This window comes from Hemitrygon akajei, chromosome 27, assembly GCF_048418815.1.
Source record: "Hemitrygon akajei chromosome 27, sHemAka1.3, whole genome shotgun sequence".
Classification (NCBI taxonomy): Eukaryota; Metazoa; Chordata; class Chondrichthyes; order Myliobatiformes; family Dasyatidae; genus Hemitrygon; species Hemitrygon akajei.
This window is the reverse complement of record NC_133150.1, coordinates 41,490,709-41,514,357: the sequence shown is the minus strand read 5'-3', so window position 1 is coordinate 41,514,357 and position 23,649 is coordinate 41,490,709. Positions and strand designations below refer to the sequence as shown.

Genomic DNA, 23,649 nt, shown 5'->3' with positions numbered 1-23,649 from the left:
AAACAATGATATGTCAACAACCTGTGCTTAAGGCACCTGACTTTGAAAAACCTTTTTCATTAGCTCTAGATGCTAGTGATGAGGCTGCGGGAGCCTGTATTAATGCACAGGAATGAGGGTGATGAGGTTGATCATCCAGTAGCTTACTTTTCTAAGAAATTTAATAAGCATCAAAGAAACTATTCGACAATAGAGAAAGAATTGTTATCTCTTGTTTTAGCTTTAGAATATTTTGAGGTATATGTTGGTACAACTCAAAAACCACTTATTGTTTACACTGATCATAATCCGTTAGTTTTTCTGAGTAAGATGAAAAACAAAAACAGAAGATTATTAAATTGGAGTTTGATGTTACAAGAGTACAATATTGTGATAACTCTCGTTAAAGGTAAAGATAATGTGGTTGCTGATTGTCTATCTCGATGTTGAATGTACAATGTAATTTTTTAATGGAGTGGTTTTATTTTAATTGTAACACTCCTACTGTATTGTGAGTTGTAAGCTGTTATATGATGGTATTGTATATTGTGTATGTTATATAATTTATACATTTGTTTTTCTTGTAAGTAATTGTTAAAATTTTTGTTCTTTCTTTCTTTCTTTCTTTCTTTTCAAATCTTTTTCTTAATTTTTAAGAAAAACATAAGTAAAATATAAGTACAAAACATTTGAGAGTACATAATAGATTAATTAACAATCAAATATGTATTAATCAATACATAAAGTCTCCCAAACTCATAGTACAATGTAAAGGAATTAAGAGAAAAAAAGAAACCCTTCCCCAAAAAAAACAACTAAAAAAAAACTAAAAACTAACCAACATGGGCAATTGCATAATGTTAAATACATACAGTAGTGCCGATGACTCCCAACCTCCATCCACACAATTCAGGATAGTAACAATAAGGTTAAGGATCAGACCATTTAATTCATATGAAAATGTTGAATAAATGGTCTCCAAGTTTCCTCAAATTTAACTGAAGAATCAAAAACCACACTTCTAATTTTTTCTAAACTCAAACAGGAAATAGTTTGAGAAAACCACTGAAATACAGTTGGAGGGTTAATTTCTTTCCAATTCAGTAAAATAGATCTTCTAGCCATTAGTGTAACAAATGCAATCATTCGTTGGGATGAAGCGGATAAACGCTTCTTATCTATCATTGGTAGACCAAAAATTGCGGTAAAAGGATGTGGTTGGAGATTAATATTTAAGACTCTTGAAATAATATTAAAAATATCTTTCCAATAGTTTTGTAAACAAGGACAAGACCAAAACATATGGGTCAACGAAGCAATATCAGAATGACATCTATCACAGGTTGGATTAACATAAGAATAAAATCGAGCAAGTTTATCTTTAGACATGTGAGCTCTATGTACAACCTTAAATTGTATTAGAGCATGTTTAGCACAGATAGAGGATGAGTTTACCAATGATAAAATGTTTTCCCATTGCTCAGTAGATATAGGGCAATGCAATTCTTCCTGTCATTCCTTCTTAATTTTTTCTGATATATCTGGTTGTACATTCATAATCATATTATAAATGATAGCTACTAAGCCCTTTTGACAAGGATTGAGAGCTAAAATTCTTTCTGTAATGTCCAATGGACATTCTTTCGAAAAAGACTTTAGTTCATTATATAGAAAATTTCTAACTTGTAAATATCTAAAAAAATGGGTTTTAGATAAATTATATTTATTAGATAACTGTTCAAAGGACATAATGTTATCATCCAAAAACAGATCACGAAAACATGTTATACCTTTTGTTTTCCATAAAAGAGAAGCTTGATCTATAGATGATGGTCGGAAAAAGTAGTTAGATATCATAGGACTTGACAGCATAAACTTAATCAAACCAAAAAATTTACGAAATTGAAACCAGATTCGTAATGTATACTTGACTATAGGATTAGTTATCTGTTTATTCGTTTTGAATAACGAAAAAGGAAGTGAAGATCCTAAGATTGAGATCAATGAGAAATCTTGCACAGATTTAAATTCCAAATTTACCCATTGTGGGCCAGCAACTGTAGTCGATTCTTGTGTCCAAAATATCAAATACCGTATATTAACTGCCCAATAGTAAAATCTTAAATTTGGTAGAGCCAAGCCGCCCTCCTTCTTAGGCTTCTGTAAAGATTTTTTACCTAGCCTAGGATTTTTGTTCTGCCACAAATACGAAGATATTTTAGAGTCAACCATATCAAAAAAAGATTTAGGAATAAAAATTGGTAATGCTTGAAATAGATATAGAAATTTAGGTAGTATCATCATCTTAATGGCATTAATTCTGCCTACCAAAGACAAAGATAGTGGGGACCACCTATTAGCAAGTTGCTTAATTTGACCTATTAAAGGCAAAAAATTAGTTTTAAATAAATCTTTATGTTTTTTAGTAATTTTAATACCTAAATAAGTAAAATAATCTGTAACAATTCTATATGGTACCTGATTATAAATTGAAGTATGCATATTTAATGGAAAAAGTTCACTCTTATTAAAATTCAATTTATATCCAGAAAAATTACTAAATTGAGCAAGCAAAGAAGAAATAGCAGGAATAGATCTTTCAGGGTCAGATATATATATATATATATAATAACAAATCATCCGCATATAATGATACCTTATACATCGTCTCCCCACGGGTAATACCTAAAATATTGGGTGATTCACGAATGGCTATAGCCAAGGGTTGTAAAGCAATGTCAAATAATAAAGGGCTTAAAGGACAACCTTGCCTTGTACCCCAAAATAACTGAAAAAAAGGGGATCTTTGATTATTGGTGAAGACCGAAGCTAAAGGTTTCTGATATATTAATTTAATCCATGATATAAATTTTGAACTAAAATTAAAATGTTGCAATGTATTAAATAAATATGACCATTCGACTCTATCAAATGCTTTTTCGGCATCTAAAGAGATGACACATTCTGGGATTTTAGATGAAGAGGTATAAACAATATTAATTAATTTTCTAATGTTAAAAGATGAATAGCGATTTTTAATAAATCCAGTCTGGTCCTCAGAAATAATCCGAGGCAATATATTTTCTAATCTAAAAGCCAAAATTTTACTAAAAATCTTAAAATCCGTATTCAGCAAAGATATAGGCCGATAGGATGCACATTCAGTAGGGTCTTTATCTTTTTTAAGAATTAAGGAAATAGAAGCTTCATAAAAAGATTGTGGTAGTTTACCTATACTTAATGCATCTTTAAAAATTTTACAAAGCCAAGGAGAAAGTATGGAAGAAAAGGATTTAAAAAATTCTGCAGAAAAACCATCTGGACCCGAAGCTTTACCCGAGTTCATTGAGAAAATAGCCTTTTCTATTTCAGACTCCGTAATAGGTGTGTCCAAAAATACACTATCCTCAACAGTTACTTTTGGAATATTCAATTTCCTTAAGAATTCATTCATTATAGAAGAGTCCTTAGTACATTCTGATTGATATAAGGAATTATAAAAATCTTGGAAGGCTTTATTTATCTCTTTATGATCAATCGTCAAAGTACCATCTTGTTTGCGAATCTTACTAATTTGTCGCTTATCCGAAACAATTTTCAATTGGTTAGCTAGTAATTTACCAGACTTATCTCCATATGTATAGAATTGAGCTTTCGATTTAATTAACTGACTTTCAATCGAGGAGGTTAATAATAAACTATGCTCCATTTGAAGTTCCACCCTTTCTTTATAAAGTTCTTTACTAGGGGTCAATGAGTAGATCTTGTCAATTGCCTTAATTTTATCAACTAATGTTAATATTTTAGAATTAGTTTGTTTCCTAACTCCGGCAGAATATGAAATAATCTGTCCACGAATATATGCCTTAAAAGTATCCCACAAAATTCCACTAGAGATCTCTGCTGTAGAATTTATTGAGACAAACAAATCAATTTGCTGTTTAATAAAGTTAACAAAGTCAGAGTCCTGCAGTAAAACAGGATTAAACCTCCAACCTTTAGTACTAATATATGAATCCGTCACCTTAATAGATAACTTCAAAGGTGCATGATCAGATATAGCAATAGAGTCATATTTACAATCCATAACATCTGTAAGTAAATGCTGATCAATGAAAAAGTAATCAATTCTTGAGTAATTATGATACACATGGGAAAAGTATGAGAACTCTTTGTCATTAGGGTGTAGAAAACGCCAAATTTCACAAATAGCTGAATCAATCATAAAAGAATTAATAAGAGAAGCCGATTTATTCGGAAAAGTTTGAGTGGGCTTGGATCTATCCATCAAAGGGTTTAGACAACAATTAAAATCCCCGCCCATTATCAATCTATATTGATTCAGATTAGGAAAGGATGTAAATAAGCATTTAAAAAATTCAGGACAGTCAGTATTTGGAGCATAAACATTAACTAAAACAACTTTTTGATTAAAAAGTAAACCAGTAATAAGCAAAAATCTACCTTGCGGATCTGAAATTGTTTCATGATGTATAAAAGCAGTTGATGAGTCTATAAAAATAGAAACACCTCTCACTATGGCTTGCGAATTTGAGTGATACTGTTGGCCCTTCCAAAACCTAAACAACCGCTGACTATCCACCTTCCTTACATGAGTCTCTTGTACAAAAATAACATTAGCATTCATTCTATGGAATACTTTGAATACTTTTTTCCGTTTGATCGGATGATTTAAACCATTAGTATTCCAAGAAACAAAGTTAATAGTCTTATCCATATTGACAATATATATTACAGTTAACATATAGGTTTGAAAGAAAAGTGAACTCATGAACCCGGAAGAAGGAAGTAAGTTCACAGGGAAACCGGAAGTCACAGCACTGCAGCCATTTTTGTAGTTTCATATAAGCCCATGAAATAAAACTAAGCAAAAAGCAAGCGAAAAAAAGAAAAAAAAGAAAAATCCCCCTCCCACCACCCTCAAAACCCCAGGAAAAAAGCCAAAAAGAGGCAAGCGAGCGATCTAATACTAAAATTACCCCCTTGTCTCAAGACGGCAACTCAAACGTAACAAAGTTAAAAAAATACAAACAACCCACATTATAAAAAAGGGTTGATATAGCAAAAGTTAAAATATAAAATTAGTGTTATAAATGTATATAAACAAAAGGGTTAAAAAAAGAATTAAAACAATAAATGAAAGTTTAAAACTTTCAAACACATCAAAACAGTTATGACGCGCCAGACACTGGAGTCTGTCGGGAAGAAGAAACACCATTTTATTTTTTTCCCAATCTTAATATTCAAATGTTAAAAGTGTAAAAGAGAGCGTATATCGATTTTAAAAAAGAAAAACAAAAAAGAAGAAAAAACCCTAATAGGTCATTTTCAACGCTAATAGATTAATAATATGAAAAAATATAAAGTCAGAATAAGCCCAGCAAAAAAAGAGAGCTTTAACCGTATGTAAGAAATACATGTAAACCGTATCAAAAAAAAAACCCAAACGTCAATCTATAACAGATCCAAATCTATAGGCTAAATTACATTGGTCAGCCCGATAGAATGTCATTGTTCCAGGAAACCTTGAGCATCCGCTGGCGATTTAAACAGCCGAATAGTTCCATCTTGAAGGGTGACTCTCAGGTGTGCTGGAAATAGCAGCGCTTACTTGTAGCCTTTCTGGTGAAAATTCGACATAACCGATCTAAAAGCCAGCCTAGCCCGTAATACCTCCGGGCTATAGTCCTCCAGAATGCGAAAATTGTAGTTTTGATAGGTTATCATGACTTTTTTACGAGCCGCACGAATCAGACGTTCTTTGATATGAGGATAATGGATTCTGAGGATTACGTGTCGTGGTTTCAGACTTGAATCCACCTGGAATCTGGAGACCCGATGTGCCCGATCGATTACCGGGGGGTTATCCAGGACCTCTTCGCCCAGGACATCCACTAGAAATTTAGAGAAGAAAACGGTAAGATCACCACTTTCAAATTTTTCCGGGATCCCAATTAACCGAAGATTTTGTCTTCGAGAGCGATTTTCCAAATCAGTAATTTTAACTTTATAACGATCCATCTGTTGAAATGTCGAAGTTTGCTCTTCTTGTATTTTTTCGATTATACGATCCTTCTTACGAGCGGCTTCTTCAAGAACCAAAATGCTTGCTTGTTGTTTTTGTGATTCCAGTGAAAGGGTCAGGAACTTTTCTTCGAGTGATTTCAAACGTTCGTCATACTGTGAAAACCTTACGAATAATTTTTTCTCCAGATCTTCAAATTTAGCTTCTACAAGCTTCGCAACTGCTTCTGAAGTTATCGGTTCTTTCGTCTGTTTCGGTTCTTTTGCTTTAGACATTTCAGCAAGTTGAGAATAATTCAAATAGTTTAAAAAGAAAAATTCTGTATGTTTAGACCCCTTTAGAATAAGTTTAAGGGGTGTTTGTAGGTTAAAAAAACGTAAAAGGTTTGGAGCAAAGCCTAGATGCGGTTTACTCCATGAGCGCCATCTTGAGACTCCTCCAAAATTTTTGTTCTTGTCAGACCAAAAATGTTTTTTTTGGAGGGAGGTGTTACGTGCCCGTGACACGTGACAGTGGTACCCTTGTCACGTGACTGGGGTTGAAGCTATACTGGACTTGAGGTAATAGTCTTGTGATGGTGGAGTGACATCATTTTCCCGCCAGTAGAGGTCATGTGACAGTTTTTTTTTACAGGTTATAAAAGGAAGACCTCTCCCTGTGGGGTGGGGCAGTTCGTGGCTGGATTTGCCATGTTGACTTCATGCCACTGCGTGATTTAATGTGATGATGCAGTTTAGTTGAAAGATGAAGTTTTATCTAATGCCTAAAGTTTAAAAGGTCATTGCCAGCAGTTTCTTTACAATACTGCTAGTGGAGAGTGAAGATCGGAGTTCGGGAGTTAAAGATCGAGGAGAATCGAATTTCAATGGTGAAACAGGTTCGACCTTGTTTGATCCTTATTCGAAAGGAATTCGTTGACTGTTCTAGTGTTAATCTCTGTGGGATAGCAGAAGATTGAGGACAGTGTGATAAAGGAAAGGTCAGTGCCTTTAAGCCGTTACGTTTCATAAAATTCTTCGTGGGAAGAGTTCGACTTTGGAAACTGAAGAGAAACGACGTGAAAGAGAATTTAAATCGCCTTAAAAAGTCTCTCCTTTTAAATGTACTGTGAGCATTTTGAACTTTTGGCATACCACTTTTAAAGAACTATTTTTGCAACATCGCTTTAAGAACTGTTAGAGCTGCATCGCTTTAAGAACTGTTAAGCTGCCGCACAGCAGCTGATTTCCGGTTACGTTAGTGTTTGTTTACTTTTGGGGGGGGGTTTGTTTTCAATGTTTAATAAATGTGTTATTTGTTGTAAACCCTTGCCTAAGTTACATATATTTATTGTTGCCTGAATACGTAACAAATGTCATCACTTCCCCTGACAGTGCTCCTGAACCTACAGTCATCATTTGCAGGCCTCCTATAAGTCTCGAGACTGAACCCACAGAAAGCATCTGGACCTGCTGGGGGGCCCTGTGGTCAGCATGGACAGACTGGGCCAAAAGGCCTTCATCCATGAAGGATGAAGAGTACTCTGCACTCTGTAACTCTGTACTCTGTAACTCTACAAGATTGTTGTGAGGGCTGAACTGAGCCATGTGGACACCAAACGTGTGAGATACAAAAGAACTTTATTCAACACAGCAGATCGAGAGAATCTATTTCTGCTCTCTCTACATAGAACAGTACAGTGATGCTTTATAATTTGTAAATAAAAAGACAACAATACATGATTCACTGCATTGTAATAGCTATTGTTACTTAACACTTAACTTTAATTTTGAAAACTGACAGGTAATTTTTGAAGAATTGCAGATTTACAATGGAAGCACATCAGAAATGAATGGCACATGCGAATGTTAATGTACTGGTGGTTTCTCCAAGAGCTACTGAGCACAAACAGTAGACATTCAAAATATATATGTATATATATTTATTACAGAATTCACTGATGACCCCCTGACAAAACAAAGGCAGGTATATGCCTTTAACACTGTGTTAATACAGGCCACTAAATGGCTCTCCTGATTCAATCCTGAATTATTAAGTGCCATTTAATATCACCATTCATCTGTTGTCTCACCTGGGGTGTACAGAATCAGATGTTGCAAGGCTCAGTGCGGAGAAGCAACACCTTATATTCTGTTTGGGTAGTCTCCAACCTGATGGCATGAATATCAATTTCTAATTCCCGTTCAGAAAAATATCCCTCACATTCCCCTCTTTTTCTATTCCCTACTCTGGTCTTTTACCTCTTCTCACCTGCCTATCAACACCCTTTGGTCCCCTCCTCCTTCCCTCTCTCCTATGGTCCACTCACCTCTTCTTTCTTTTTACAATATTTTTATTCAGAAGAAAAAACAAGATTTACAGAGTGCAACACATAGATACATCTCAACATAAATAGTTTGCATTCATATATTGTAATAAAATTGATCAAAATGTTATAGCATATCACATAAAGGTATACCACTCTGTAATCAAAAATTTTAAGATAGGTCATACATCATAAAAGAAATTTTTTATGTAAAAAAGTCAACCCCCTACCAACTACCAAAGGAAAAAGCTGATGGATGATAATGGATAATTACAAAAAAAAATTCACTTAAGAAGAGAAGATAGAAATATACATAAAAGTCTGTGCACTGTTAAACTTTATAAATTGGAAAAGTAATTTAGGAAAGGTCCCCAGATATCAAAATTTTAGGGCAAAACCAAAACATATGAATTAAAGAGGCATCAGCAGAGTTGCATTTATTACAAAGTGGAGATACGTTTGGATAAAAACTGGACAGCTTCTGTTTAGAAATGTAAGCTCTATGAACCACTTTAAATTGTAGAAGAGAATGATGGGCACAGAAAGATGACCGGTAATAGAACCATTAACAAAAGGTTTTAAATTTAAAAGATCATCCAGTAAATTTTTATCAGGACCTATAGGAAAAGTAGTTGATTGGGAACCTCTCCTAACACATTCCTTCTTCTCCAGCCCTTTATTTTTCCAACCCCCCTGGTTTCACCTATCACCTGCCAGCTGCTCTCCTTCTCCTTCCCCCACCTTCCCCCTTATTTCCAGTCCTGATGAAGGGTCGCGGCCCAAAATGTCAACTATTGGTTCACTCCCATGGATGCTGCTTGACCTACTGAGTTCCTCCAGCATTTTGTGTGTGTTGCTTTAGAATCAGAATATCCCACACTCAGTGATTGGTTTCAAAACCCTTAGACAATCAGTGGATTACATTTCATTTGAGGAAGCTTTGTTCCCATGTATAATTAATGCCAATTATCTCTATAATTTCATAATTCCAGAATAATCCACGGCAGTGAAGAAAATGATTAATGAGGGGAGTGCAGTGGATGTTGTAGCAGGATCTTTTGTAAAGGATATGACATGGTCCAGAAATTTAAGTAACACAGGATCCATAGTGAGTTTCTAAGTTAGAAACAAAGTTGGCATGTTGATAGACTACTGAGACCAGTGCTGGAGGGGTGATTATCTGACTGGAGGCCTGTGACCAATGGAGCTCTGACACTTGTAATAGGTACAAGTTATTTGCATGGGTTATCTCTACGCCCTTTCTGAACTAGGGATCAATATTTGCAACCCTCCAATCCTCCAGTTCTTCTCCTGTCCCTGTTGATGATGAAAAGATCATTGCAAGGGGCTCAGCAATCTCCTCCCTCGCTCATTTGGTGCTGGTGACTTACACAAGTTAATGCTTTTCAAAAGCTCCAGCACATCCTCTTTCTGAATGTCTATAATTTTAAGCATTTCAGTCCACTGAAAGTCATCCCAACAATTGGCAAGGTCCTTTTACCTGGGGAATACTGAGGCAAAGTAATCATTAAGTACCTCTGCTACTTCCTCTGACTCCATGCACACCTTTCCACTATTGCACCTGATTGATGCTATTCTCACATGGCTCATTCTCATGCTCTTCACATACTTGTAGAATGTGTTGGGATTTTCCTTGATCCTGCTCACCAAGGCCTTTTCATGGCCAGTTCTGGCACTCCTAATTCCATTCTTCAGCTCCTTCCTAGCAACCTTGGAACTTTCCAGACCTCTAACAGTACCTAGTTTCTTGAAACTTCCGTAAGCTTTTCTTTTCTTCTTAGCTAGATTTTCTACATACTTTGTACACCATGGTTCTTTAACTCTACCATCCTTTCCCTGCCTCAATGGAACATACCTATGCAGAACTCCATGCAAATGTGACCTGAACATTTGCCACATTTCTACTGTGCATTTCTCTGAGAACATCTGCTCCCGATTTATGCTCCCAAGTTCCAGCGTAATAGCATCATATTTCCCCGATCCCCAATTAAATGTTTTCCCAAATTGTCTGCTCCTATACCTCTCCAGCACTATGGTGAAGGAGATAGAGTTGTGTGTCACTATCTCCAAAATGCTCTCGCATCGAGAGATCTGACACCTGACCAGGTTCATTTCCCAATACCAGATCAAGTATAGCTTCCCCTCTAGTTGGCTTATCTCCACATTGCAACAGGAAACCTTCTCTGAACACACCTTACAAACTCTACCTCATCTAAACCCCTTGCAATAAGGAGATGCCAATCAATATTAGGATAGTTAAAATTTCCTGTCACAACAACCCTATCATTATTAGAAAAGATAGAAAATGTACAGCACAGTACAGGCTGTTCGGCCCACAATACTGTGCTGAACATGTATTCTTTAGAAATTACCTAGAATTACCCATAGCCCTCTATTTTCCTAAGCTCCATGTACCTATCCAGGAGTCTCTTAAAAGCTCCTATCATATCCGCCTCCACCTCCTTTGCTGGCAGCCCATTCCATGCATTCACCACTCTCTGCATAAAAACTTACACCGACATCTCCTCTGTACCCTCTCATGTTGACCAGTGTTCCAGAATCTGCCTCCCTATCTGCTCCTCAATGTCACTGTTACTATTGGAGGGTCTTTTAAAAAAACCCACTAGAGTTATTGCCCCTTTCCTGTTTCTGACCTCTACCCACACTGACTCAGTAGACCATCCCTCAATGAGTTCCCCCTTTTCTGCAGTCGTGACACTTCCCCTTATGAGCAACGCCACACCCCCAACCTCTTTTGCCTTCTTTCTGTTCTTTTTGAAACATCTAAAGCCCGGCACACTCAGCAGCCATTCCTGCTCCTGAGACAACCACGTCTATATAATGGCCACAACATCACGGTTCCACGTATTGATCCACGCTCTGAGTTCATCCGACTTGTTTATAATACTGCTTGCATTATAATAGACAGATCTCAAACCATCAGGCTGAGTGCATCTTTGCTCTAACATCTGCCTATCCTTGCTCACAAACTCCCTACAAACTGCTCTAACCTCCCCATCCTCAAATTCAGGTGCAACCCATCTATTTTGTACGGGTTACACCTGCCATAGAAAAGGCCCCAGTGATCCAAAAATCTGAATTCCTGTCCTCCGTCCAATCTTTCTGCCATACGTTTATCCTCCACCTCATCTGATTCCTATACTCACTGTCGTGTGGCGCAGGCAGCAATCCCGAGATCACTACCTTTGAGGTCCTGCTTCTCAGCTTCCTTCCTAACTCACTGTATTCTGCTTTCAGGACCTCCACCCTTTTTCTACCCATGTCGTTGGTACCAATATGTACCATGACCTCTGGCTTCTCACCCTCCCATTTCAGCATATTGTGGATGCGGTCCAAAACATCACGAACCCTGACACCTGGGAGGCAAACTACCATCCTTGTTTCTTTTTCATATCCACAGAGTTGCCTATCTGTCCCCTAACCATAGAGTCCCCTGTTACCGCTGACCTCCTCTTCCGTTCCCTACCCTTCTGAGCAACAGGGCCAGACTCAGTGCCAGAGGCACAACCACTGTTGCTTACTCAGGTAGGTCGCTCCCCCCAACAGCACTCAAAAACGTGCTGTCCACTACCTGATGCCCTCCCTTCCCTCTACTGAAGGTCACCCACTTATCTGTCTCCTGTGGCCCTGGGGTGACTACCTGCTTAAAGCTCCTGTCAATCAGTTCCTCTCTCTCCCTTACAAGTCGAAGGTCATCGTGCTGCAGCTCCAGTTCCCTAACTCGGTCCCCAAGGTGCTGCAGCTCAATGCAACTGGTGCAGATGTGGCCATCAGGGAGGCTGGAAGTCTCACGGACATCCCACAGCCGACCCCAAAACAGAAAACGGGTCTCACAGTCATATCCAGTATTTTAATGCACCAATCTCGTGAGACACTCCTTTTTTAAACTTTCCTCCTTGATCTGTGCAAAGGTCTATCTCTCTTTCTTTGAATCAATTGGTCCGCTGCTAATGCGCCCAGCCCGGTGAAATGCTCCTCTTCACACGAAGAGTATGAATATGACCCGTCTACAACCACTCTTTGCCTTCTGTGGGCAATCCAGCTCTGGATCCACAAAGCAAGGTCCCCTTGGATTCTATGCCTCCTTACTTTCTCAATTAGCCTTGCGTGGGGTACCTTATCATATGCCTTGCTGAAATCCATATAAACTACAACTACTGCTCTTCCTTCATCAATGTGTTTAGTTACATCCTCAAAATATTCAATCAGGACTTGCCCCTGTCAAAGCCATGCTGACTTTTCCTAATCATATTATGCCTCTCCAAATGTTCATAAATCCTGCCTCTCAGGATCTTCTACATCAACTTACCAACCACTGAGGTAAGACTCACTGGTCTACAATTTCCTGGGCTATCTCTACTCTGCTTCTTGAAAAGGTTTGTGGCAGATCAGAATAAGCTTGACAAAGTAATTATGTGGATAGATTAAGGCAGAAGAGTTACACTTAGTGGCTACTTTATTCAGTACATCTGTGTACCTGCTCGTCAGAATGAATACCTGATCAATTATGCTGCAGCAACTCAAAGCATGCGTGTCAGCGTGTTGTGCATTGAGAGGTGTTCTTCTGCAACTACTGTTGTAATGAACGGTAATTTAACTTACTGTCAATTGAACCTCTTGTTCATATCTACATGCTTTTATGCATCGAGTTGTTACATGATTGGCTGATCAGATATTTTCATTGATGAGCAGGTGTACAGGTGAAACGAATAAAGAACGTAACTCTTATGCCTCGATCTAGCCACATAATTACTTTGTCAAGCTTATTCCTCGTCCTGTGGAGCAGCAGGAGAGAAAGCTTTCCGTTTGGGCTTTGCACGATGGGTTTGAAATTTGTTATCTGTGTAGGTGACATTGTCCACATCAGTAATGGATTGGACTGTTGTCGATTTCCTTTTATATTTCACACCTGCATACACAATTCCAGTTTCATTTTTCGCTGACTGGGCAGCTGTCTGTTTGTTTCGAATATGGTGTAGATCTGTATAAACAACATTTTCTTCCAACGTGGCCATTTTCTGAAATAAAAAATGAATTCTGAAATCTACTTTATGACTGATGAATATGAAAGTTGAGTGTGTGAAAAGCTACAGGGAGAAGGCATCATAATAGTTGAGAGAGAAAATAAATCAGCTGTGATTGAAGGACGGAGCAGTCTTGATGGGCCAAATGGACTAATTCAGATCCTATACCATGTGGTGTCTGGTCTTAATTTCCTGGATTGTTTTTTAATTAACTATTTTATGTTTATATCCCGAGTTCTAATCTCATCTGTAAGTGGAAACACCTTTATTCAATAAAACAGTTTGATATTCTTGCAGGCAACAACCAGATCATCCTCAGTTTTCTTTCTTTAAATAAACCCTGATCCTTTCAATCAGCTTGTAGAATTTCGTTTCCCATAATGTTTGATAACAGCTTATGGCTCAGAGGCTGTGATCCTTAGTGAGGACCCGCTACTAACTGTGCAACAACAACAGCCACAGTACGTGCGCTTGCAACACTGTGTGTCAGGCAGAGTGGTCAGCAGCACTGGGGCTCCACAAGGGACTGTCCTGTCTCCCTTTCTCTTCACCATCTACACCTTGGACTTCAACTACTGCACAGAGTCTTGCCATCTTCAGAAGTTTTCTGATGACTCTGCCATAGTTGGATGCATCAGCAAGGGAGATGAGGCTGAGTACAGGGCTACGGTGGGAAACTTTGTCACATGGTGTCAGCAGAATCATCTGCAGCTTAATGTGAAAAAGACTAAGGAGCTGGTGGTGGACCTGAGGAGGGCTAAGGCACCGGTGACCCCTGTTTCCTTCCAAGGGGTCAGTGTGGACATACAGGAGGATTACAAATACTTGGGGATACAAATTGACAATAAACTGGACTGGTCAAAGAACACTGAGGCTGTCTACAAGAAGGGTCAGAGCCGTCTCTATTTCCTGAGGAGACGGAGGTTCTTTAACATCTGCTGGACAATGCTGAGGATGTTATACGAGTCTTTGGTGGTCAGTGCTATCATGTTTGCTGTTGTGTGCTGGGGCAGCAGGCTGAGTGTAGCAGACACCAACAGAATCAACAAACTCATTCGTAAGGCCCATGATGTTGTGGGGGTGGAACTGGACTCTCTGACGGTGGTGTCTGAAAAGAGGATGCTGTCCAAGTTGCGTGCCATCTTGGACAATGTCTCCCATCTACTCCATAATGTACTGGTTAGGCACAAGAGTACATTCAGCCAGAGACTCATTCCACTGAGATGCAACAACACTGAGCGTCATAGGAAATCATTCCTGCCTGTGGCCATCAAACTTTACAACTCCTCCCTCGGAGTGTCAGACACCCTGAGCCAATAGGCTGGTCCTGGACTTATTTCCACTTGGCATAATTTACTTAGTATTATTTAATTATTTATGGTTTTTATATTGCTATATTTCTACACTGTTCTTGGTTGGTGCGACTGTAACGAAACCCAGTTTCCCTCGGGATCAATAAAGTATGTCTGTCTGTCTGTCATGTTGCTTTACAACACCAACACACAAAGTTGGTAGTTTGTGTTTCAGAGAGAAGAGTTTGAAAATAAATTTGGGAATTATTTGGGCAAATTACAATACTTTTAGGGTTTACAGTATAAATGGTTTGCTGTAGCAGGTTAATTGATCACTCGGGTGTAATTGGGTGGCTCGTGGGCCAGAAGGACCTGTTACTCTGCTGTATCTCTAATGAACAAAAGTTAAGAGGACCAAATTGCAGGAGTTCATGGAGTTAAGTCCAGTGTGTGGGATTTGGGCAGCTGAAGCTACTGACATTGATGGTGGGATTCAGAGACTGGAGGATGCACAAGAGGAACACACAGTTCTCTGATGGTACAGCTCTTGGCGAGGAAGTGATGCCCAGAAGGAAAAATGTACGGCAGAGCAGAATTCTTCAACAATCTCCATCCTGCAGTTACCAGGCATGTTGCAAAATGTGGAAGATATCACAAACAAAGACTGTTGACAACAGACCTAAGAGACAATAGACTATTCATACTGGTGTCAGGATTGAGGGGTAGAGTGAGAAATTGGTTGGTGAGGTCAGCACAGAACAGATATGTACTTATTTTAGAGATACAGCATGGAAACAGGCCATTCTGGCCCAATAAGACCGCATCACGCAATTAAACCCATGTGACCAAATTAACATACTACCATCTTTGGAATGTGGGAGGAAACCCACAAGGTCACAGGGAGAACATGCAAACTCTTTACAGACAGCAACCGGGGTGAACCAGTTTGTTACCAAACCGCTAGGCTACCGTGCCACCCCCAATTTATTATTCTGAATAGACCTGCCCTATTTTTTCTGATTTCATGTCAGAGTTTGAGACTCAGAGGGAATATCCAAAATGTAAGCTGAAAAGTCATTGAACCCAAAGAATTTTTTACAACAATTAGACGCTCCATGTCTAACAGTAGTGAAAAGACCAATCTCACTTTTCACCACTCAGTAGTGGTAATCAAGCCTGGAGCCACTTTGAAGAATAGTCAGGTAAAATATTATGGATAGAATTAAGGAAAATCAGGATGAGCAGAAGAGAAGGGAACAAATAACCAGAAGGATAGGCCAATAGGATTGAGTGAGAGGACAGTTCATGGGTTTGTGTAAAATATTAATACTGGGCATGACTGGTGGGATGAATGATCTGTAAACTCCCATGAAATCCAAATTTTAAACACTCTGAAGCATTCAGACAATTTATACTTCATGTCCATACCTGGGTATCATTGTTGCCTTTTCTGTGAGAAGTTTTGGGCTTCATTTCTCGAAAATACAACATTACTGCTCACAATTCCGCGTCTGTTATGGACATAAACATTTATTCATTTATTTATTTGTTGATACAGCACAGAGTCGACCCTTGCAGCCTTTGAGCTTCGCCACCCCAGCAACCCCCGACAAACCAGATTAACCCAAACCTAATCACGTTACATTTCCATTGACCAATTAACCTACCTGGTACGTCTTTGGACAGTGAGAAGAAACTGGAGGATCCGGAGTGTATCCAGGCATCCCACAGGGAGGACATTCAGAGACTCCTTTCAGAACGGCACTGGAATTGAACTTTAAACTCCAGAAAGCCCTGAGCTGTAATAGCTTAGTACAAACTGCTAGGTTACCGTGGCCCCCATACTGAATCTCAGAACCACGGGAACCCAGGCTGCAACACAATAATGATTCTCCACACAGAGCAAACCTCTGCTCTGGTTACTACACAATATTCAGAATGGGTATTGTTGTTTTATAACCCACCTAATAATAACACACAGATGATCATGATACTCACAGTTCTCTTCACTGGTTTACAAAGTCTATTTAAGAGACAAGATGATTTCTTTCTGGATTTATTTGGTGATACACCACAGACTAAGCCGTTCAAGCCCTTCGAGACACGCCGACACAGCAGCCCCGACAAGTTTGATTAACCTGAACCTAATCGTGGGACAATTTACAATGACCATATAACATACCGGGTGTGTCTTTGGACTGTGGGAGGAAACTGGAGCACCCGAGAAATACCCACACATTCAACGTGGAGGACACAGAGACTCTTTACAGAATTTCACCAGAATTGACCTCTGAGCTCCAAAATGTCCTCAGGAGTAGTCACGTCACACTAACCTCTACACTACGGGTGGGACCTATCTCAGGGTCATCTCAATAAAGCAGATCACTGACTTAATCTACAGCAACTTTTTCCAATCAAAGCAGGGAAGATTTGCCAGTGACATGCAGTAGTAGATTGGTAAAAGATACACCTGATTTTTTTTAAAGAATCACACAAGAGTACGATTTTGCATATACATTGTCTAAATAATTACATTTAATTGGAAGTTGTACTGAGGAAAAGCTTATTGAATACACTTTCAAATACAACAGCTAATTCTCCAAAACTGAGTAGTACAGGTGAGACCATCTAAATCTTTCTTCCACCCAGCCTTTTGGTTCTCTACCATTCCAGAGTTGACGTGAGATTGCATCACCTGATGTTTTGGGAATAATGGAGTCACCAGGTTACAGTGGAAGCAACACCATTCATTGAGGTGTAAACCAACACATTGGCACTCTAATCCTGGCTTTTTGTTGACTGCAACCAAATCAAGTTCCTTAAGATTCAGCAGCTAGCTATCGTATTCATCATGAAATAATTGAAGGAAAAAACAAACCTACCCCTGTTTTTTTCTCTTCAGGTAGCAAAGCAGACAAACGACAAATAATATGAGAAGAATCCCAATGACACTGGGCACAATTCTGTAAATGATCCTGTGGTAAAGAATAGGAAAGGGTCAGTCTTGGGTCATTACTTATTCCTGGCTATTTGTAAACTCTGACATTTACACAGCATCTTTCATGAGCTCAGGATGTCCGCAGCTCAGAAAATGAACATTAGACCCTGTTGACAGTGTGGGAACTTGATAAAGCCAATCTGCTCACAGCAAAGTCTCCAAGTAGAAATGTGATCATGACCAATGATAGTGATGTTGGTTGAAGAGTAACTATTGTCCAGGCCACCTGGGAACCCTCCCATGTTCTTTTCAAACATTTCATCAGAACTGTTGCATTGGAAGATTGATTGGTGGCTTCTTCTCTGACGGACAGCATTGCTGACCAGGTAGCCATATCGATTCTTTGAAAGGCCTCTATGGTTTTCTTTGTTTCATGGCTGTCTGGACTCTTGTTTGGTTTGGATGAGTCAGGCTGAGGGGCTTGTTTTTCTAATATATAACAATGACCTTATAACTCAGAACATGAGCTTCAACTGCATAACGTAAATTATTAAATATCTTGGGTAAGAAAATTATCTTTTTTTAATCGACGCGATTGCACAGGTGCGTGGACATCAGCGAGTTAGACCAGCAGGAAGAATTTTAAAGGAGAGTGTTTTTTCTTCAGTGGTTTGATCGAGGAACAACTGCAGGCACGTGGATGCCAACAAGTTAGACCGGTGGGAAGAATTTAAAAAGAAGACAGCAATATAGAGCAGGCGTGGTAGAGGGAGTCGGAGTAGGAGGGCTTTGGCTCAATGGGGCATCAGAAATAGTCGGTTGAGAAGAGGTAAGTTACTTGTGAAGAATATGAATAGGAAGGATGTCTGTGAGGCCAGTGTTCTGTCCCGAGTGTCAGATGTGGAATACTCCCAGCCTCCCGGATGGCCACATCTGCTCCAGGTACATCCAGCTGCAGCTCCTTAGGGACTGGATTTGGGAACTGGAGATACAGCTCAATGATCTTTGTCTGGCCAGGGAAAGTGAGGAGGTGATGAAGAGGAGCTACAGGCAAGTAGACACATCGGGGCCTCAGGAGACAGATATGTGGGTTACAGTCAGGAGTGGGAAGGGCAAGAGTCAGATACTAGAGAGTACCCCTGTGCCTGTCCCTCTTAACAATAAGTACTCTTGTTTGAGTACTGTTGGGCGAAGCAACAGTGGCCATGCCTCTGGCACAGAGTCTGGTCCTGTGACTCAGAAGGGTAGGGAAAGGAAGAGGATGGCATCAGTGATAGAGGACTGTATTTTTAGGGGAGCTGACAGGCGATTCTGTGGACGCAGGAAAGAAACACGGATGGTAGTTTGCCTCCCAGGTGCCAGGGTCCAGGATGTTACTGATCGTGTCCACGATATCCTGAAGTGGGAAGGTGAACAGCCAGAGGTCGTGGTACATATTGGTGGCAATGATGTAGGTAGGAAAAGGGAGGAGGTACTGGAAACAGACTACAGAGACTTAGGAAAGAAACTGAGAAGCAGGACCTCAAGTGTAGTCATCTCAGGATTACTGCCTGTGCCTCGTGACAGTGAGTATAGGAATAGAGTGAGGTGGAAGATAAATGTGTGGCTGAGGGACTGGAGCAGGGATGCGGATTCCGATTTCTGGATCATTGGGACCTCTTTTGGGGCAGGCATGACCTGTACAAAAAGGACAGGTTGCACCTGAATCCGCGGGGGATCAATATCTTGGCAGGGAGGTTTGCTGGGGCTGTTAGGGCGAGTTTAAACTCAAATTCCTGGGGTTGGGAACCGAACTGAAGAGATGGAGGAAGGGGAGGCTGGTTCACAACTAGAGAAAGCTTGTAGGCAGTTTGAGAGGGAGGATAAGCAGGTGATAGAGAAGGGATGCACTCAGACTGATGGTTTGAGATGTGTCTATTTTAATACAAGGAGTATTATGAACAAAGAGGATGAGCTTAGAGCATTGATCAGTACTTGGAGCTATGAGGTTGTGGCCATTGCAGAGACTTCGACGGCTCAGGGGCAGGAATGGCTACTTAGAGTGCCAGGCTTTAGGTATTTCAGAAAGGGCAGGGAGGGAGGCAAAAAAGGTGGAAGTGTGGCACTGCTGATTAGAGATAGCGTCATGGTTGCAGAAGAGGAGGAGGTCATGGATGGATGGTCTACTGAGTTGCTGTGGGTGGAAGTTAGAAACAGGAAGGGGTCAATACCTCTACTGTGTGTTTTTTATAGACCACCCAATAGTAACAGGGACATTGAGGAGTGGATAGGGAGACAGATTTTGGAACAGTGCTGTAATAACAGGGTGCCGTGATGGGAGATTTTAATTTTCACAATATTGATTGGCATCTCCCTTGAGCGAGCATTTTAGATGGGGTGAAGTTTATTAGGTGTGTTCAAGAAGGTTTCCTGACACAATATCTAGATAAGTCCACAATGGGAGAGGCTGCACTTGATCTGGAATTCGGAAATGAACCTGGTCAGGTGTCAGATCTTTCAGAGGGAGAGCATTTTGGAGATAGTGATCACAATTCTATCTCCTTTTCCACAGCATTGGAGAGGGATAGGAACAGACAAATTAGGAATGTGGTTAATTGGAGTAAGTGGAAATATGAAGCCATCAGGCTGGAACTTGGAAGCATAAATTGGGAGCAGATATTCTCAGGGAAATGTACAGTAGAAATGTGGCAAATGTTCAGGGGATATTTGTGTGACATTCTGCACAGGTATGTTCCAATAAGACAGGGAAAGGATGGTAGCGTACAGGAACTGTGGTGTACAAAGGCAGTTGAAAATCTAGCCAAGAAGAAAAGAAAAGTTTACAAAAGGTTCAAAAATCTAGGTAGTGATAGAGATCTAGAAAATTATAAGGCCAGCAGGAAGGAGCTTAAGAATGAACTTAGGAGAGCCAGAAGGGGCCATGAGAAGGCATTGGCGACCTGGATTAAGGAAAAACCCAGGGCATTCTACAAGTATCTGAAGAGCAAGAGGATAAGACATGAGAGAATTGGACCAATCAAGTGTGACAGTGGAAATGTATGCATGAAACCAGAGAAGGTTGCGGTGTTAATTAATTAATACTTTGTTTCAGTATTCACTATGCTATATTTCTATTCTATTCTTGGTTGGTACAACTGTAACAAAACCCAATTTCCCTCCAGATCAATGAAGTATGTCTGTCTGTCTGTAAAAGGACTTGGCGATTGCAATGATGACTTACAGAGGACTGAAAAGCTTAAGCATATAGACATTAAGGAAGAGAATGTGCTGGAACTTTTGAAAAGCACCAAGTTGGATAAGCCACCGGTACTGGACAAGATATAACCCAGGCTACTCTGGGAAGTGAGGGAGGACATTGCTGAGCCTCTGGCAATGATCTTTGCATCAGTAATGGGGACGGGAGAGGTTCTGGAGGATTGGAGGGTTGCAGATGTTGTTCCCCTAATCATGAAAGGAAGTAGAGATAGCCCAGGAAATCATAGACCAGTGAGTCTTACTTCAGTGATCGGTAAAGTGATTGAAAAGATCCTGAGAGTCAAGATTTATTATCATTTGGATAGGCATAATATGATTAGGAATAGTCAGCATGGCTTTCTCAAAGGCAGGTTGTGCCTTATGAGCCTAATTGAATTTTATGAGGATGTGACTAAACACATTGATGAAGGAAGAGCAGTAGATGTAGTTTATATGGATTTCAGCAAGGTATTTGAAAAGGTACCCCATGCAAGGCTTATTGAGAAAGTAAGGAGTCATGGGATCCAAGGGGACCTTGCTTTGTGGATCCAGAGCTGGATTGCCCACAGAAGGCAAAGAGTAGTTGCAGGTGGGTCATATTCTGCATGGAGTTTGGTAACCAGTGGTGTGTCTCAGGGATCTGTCCTGGGACCCCTTCTGTTCATGATTTTTTAAATGACCTGGATGAGGAAGTGGAGAGATGGGTTAGTAAATTTGCTGATGACACAAAGGTTGGGGGTGTTGTGGATAGTGTGGAGGGCTGTCAGATGTTATAGTGAGACATCAATAGGATGCAAAACTGGGCTGAGAAGTGGCAGATGGAGTTCAACCCAGATAAGTGTGAGGTGGCTTATTTTGGTAGTTCAAATATGATAGCAGAATATAGTATTAATGTAAGACTCTTGGCAGTGTGGAGTATCAGAGGGATCTTAGTGTCCAAGTCCATAGGACACTCAAAAGTAAATTATAAATTCTGCTAATAGAACCTCTCACTAAAGGATTCAACTTCAAAATGGTATCCAACAAATCAGATTCTTGCAAATATGGAAACTTAGATAAATATTGTAAAAAGCGTTTAACCTGAGGATATTGCAGAAAATGTGTATGAGCAAGAGAATATTTGTTAAATTAACTCTTAAAAAGTCATCAATCGACTATCACAACATAAATCTGTAAAAGAACGGATCCCTTTACTTCTCCATAGGTGAAAAATGGGATCAGTTATTGAATGTTTAAATAAAAAGTTTCAATATAAAAGACTAGACAATTTAAATTGTTTAAAATTAAAAATATTGCGAAACTGAAACCAAATCCATAAGGACTGTTCAATAACAGGGTAAAGATTTAAATTTGGAATTTTAGAGAGTTGTAGAGGTAATGGAGCTCCTAATATTGAAGTTAAATGAAATTGTTTAACAGCTTTTAGTTCCAAATCAACCCACAGAGGTTTTTGGCTCTTGTCGAGCCAATATAGCCAAAAACATAATTGTCTAATATTAACAGCCCAGTAATACAGTCTTGAGTGGAAGTGCAAGTCCACCATATTTTTAGATTTTTGTAAATGATACTCATTAATTCTTGGTATTTTATTGCTCCAAATAAAGGAAGAAATAAGAGAGTCAGTTTGATCCAAAAAAATTTTAGTTAAAAAGATAGGTATATTTTGGAAAATATATAAAAATCTAGGTAAAATCATCATTTTCACAGCATGGATACGGCCTATTAAAGAGAGAGTAAGTGGATTCCATCTAGAAAATAATTGTTTCATGGAGTCCATTAAAGGAAATATATTAGCTTTATAAAGATCTTTATATGTTTTAGTAATTATAATACCTAAATATTTAGAAGTATTAACAATTCTAAAAGGAATATCATTATATATAAAAACAGGGGCATTTAATGGGAACAATTCACTTTTATTCAAGTTAAGTTTATATACTGAAAATTTACCAGAGTTTTTTAGTGTTTCCAAAAGATTAGGAATTGATTCCTCAGGATTTGAAATAAACACCAAAAGATCATCTGCATAAAGAGAAATCTTATGCATGGCTCCATTCATAGAGATACCATGAATATTTTTGGCTTCATGTGTTGTTATAGCCAAAGGCTCCAATACAAGATTAAATAATAAAGGGCTTAATGAACATCCCTGTCTAGTACCACGAGAAAGTGAAAAAAAGAGGACCAGAAATTATTAGTAATAACAGTGGCAATATGATTCTTATAAATCATTTGAATCCACCTATTAAAATTATTACCAAAACCATAGGATACTCAAAGTTGCTGTGCAGTTTGACTCTGTGATTAAGAAGGCATACGACGTGTCGGCCTTCATCAACCGTGGGATTGAGTTCAAGAGCTGAGAGACAATGTTACCGCTATATAGGACCCTATGGAGTACTTGGAGTACTTTGCTCAGTTCTGGTCACCTCACTACTGGAAGGATGTGGAAATTATAGAAAAGGTTCACAAGAGATTTACAAGGATTGTACCTGGATTGGTGAGCATGTCTTATGAGAGTAGGGTGAGTGAACTCATCCTTTTCTCCTTGGAGTGGCGTAAGATAAGCGGTGAACTGATAGTGGTGTATAAGATGATTAGAGGCATTGATCATGTGGATAGTCAGAGGCTTTTTCGCAGGGCTGAAGTGACGAACACAAGAGGACACAGTTTGAAAGTGCTTGGAAGCAGGAACAGAGGAGATGTCAGGGGTAAGTTTTTTACGCAGAGAGTGGTGGGTGCATGGAATTGGCTGCCGGCGACAATGGTGGAGGCTAGGGTGCTTTAAA

At 39.3% G+C, this 23,649-nt stretch overlaps 1 protein-coding gene across 2 annotated transcripts in view; it reads right to left on the bottom strand.

Moving 5' to 3' along the window:
• Positions 1-11,935: 11,935 nt before the first annotated feature.
• LOC140717291 (polymeric immunoglobulin receptor-like) overlaps positions 11,936-23,649 on the bottom strand; it is a 42,359-nt gene continuing 30,645 nt past the window's right edge. Inside the window, exons 7-9 of one of the 2 annotated variants that reach the window (XM_073030725.1) lie at positions 17,571-17,663; positions 16,117-16,199; positions 11,936-13,390 (exon numbers count right to left, since the gene is read on the bottom strand). In XM_073030725.1, coding sequence (XP_072886826.1) covers positions 16,124-16,199; positions 17,571-17,663 — 169 coding nt within the window. In that variant the 3' untranslated portion in view covers positions 11,936-13,390; positions 16,117-16,123. The remainder of the gene's footprint in view (positions 13,391-16,116; positions 16,200-17,570; positions 17,664-23,649) is intronic. The other variant, XM_073030726.1, reaches the window with a different exon arrangement.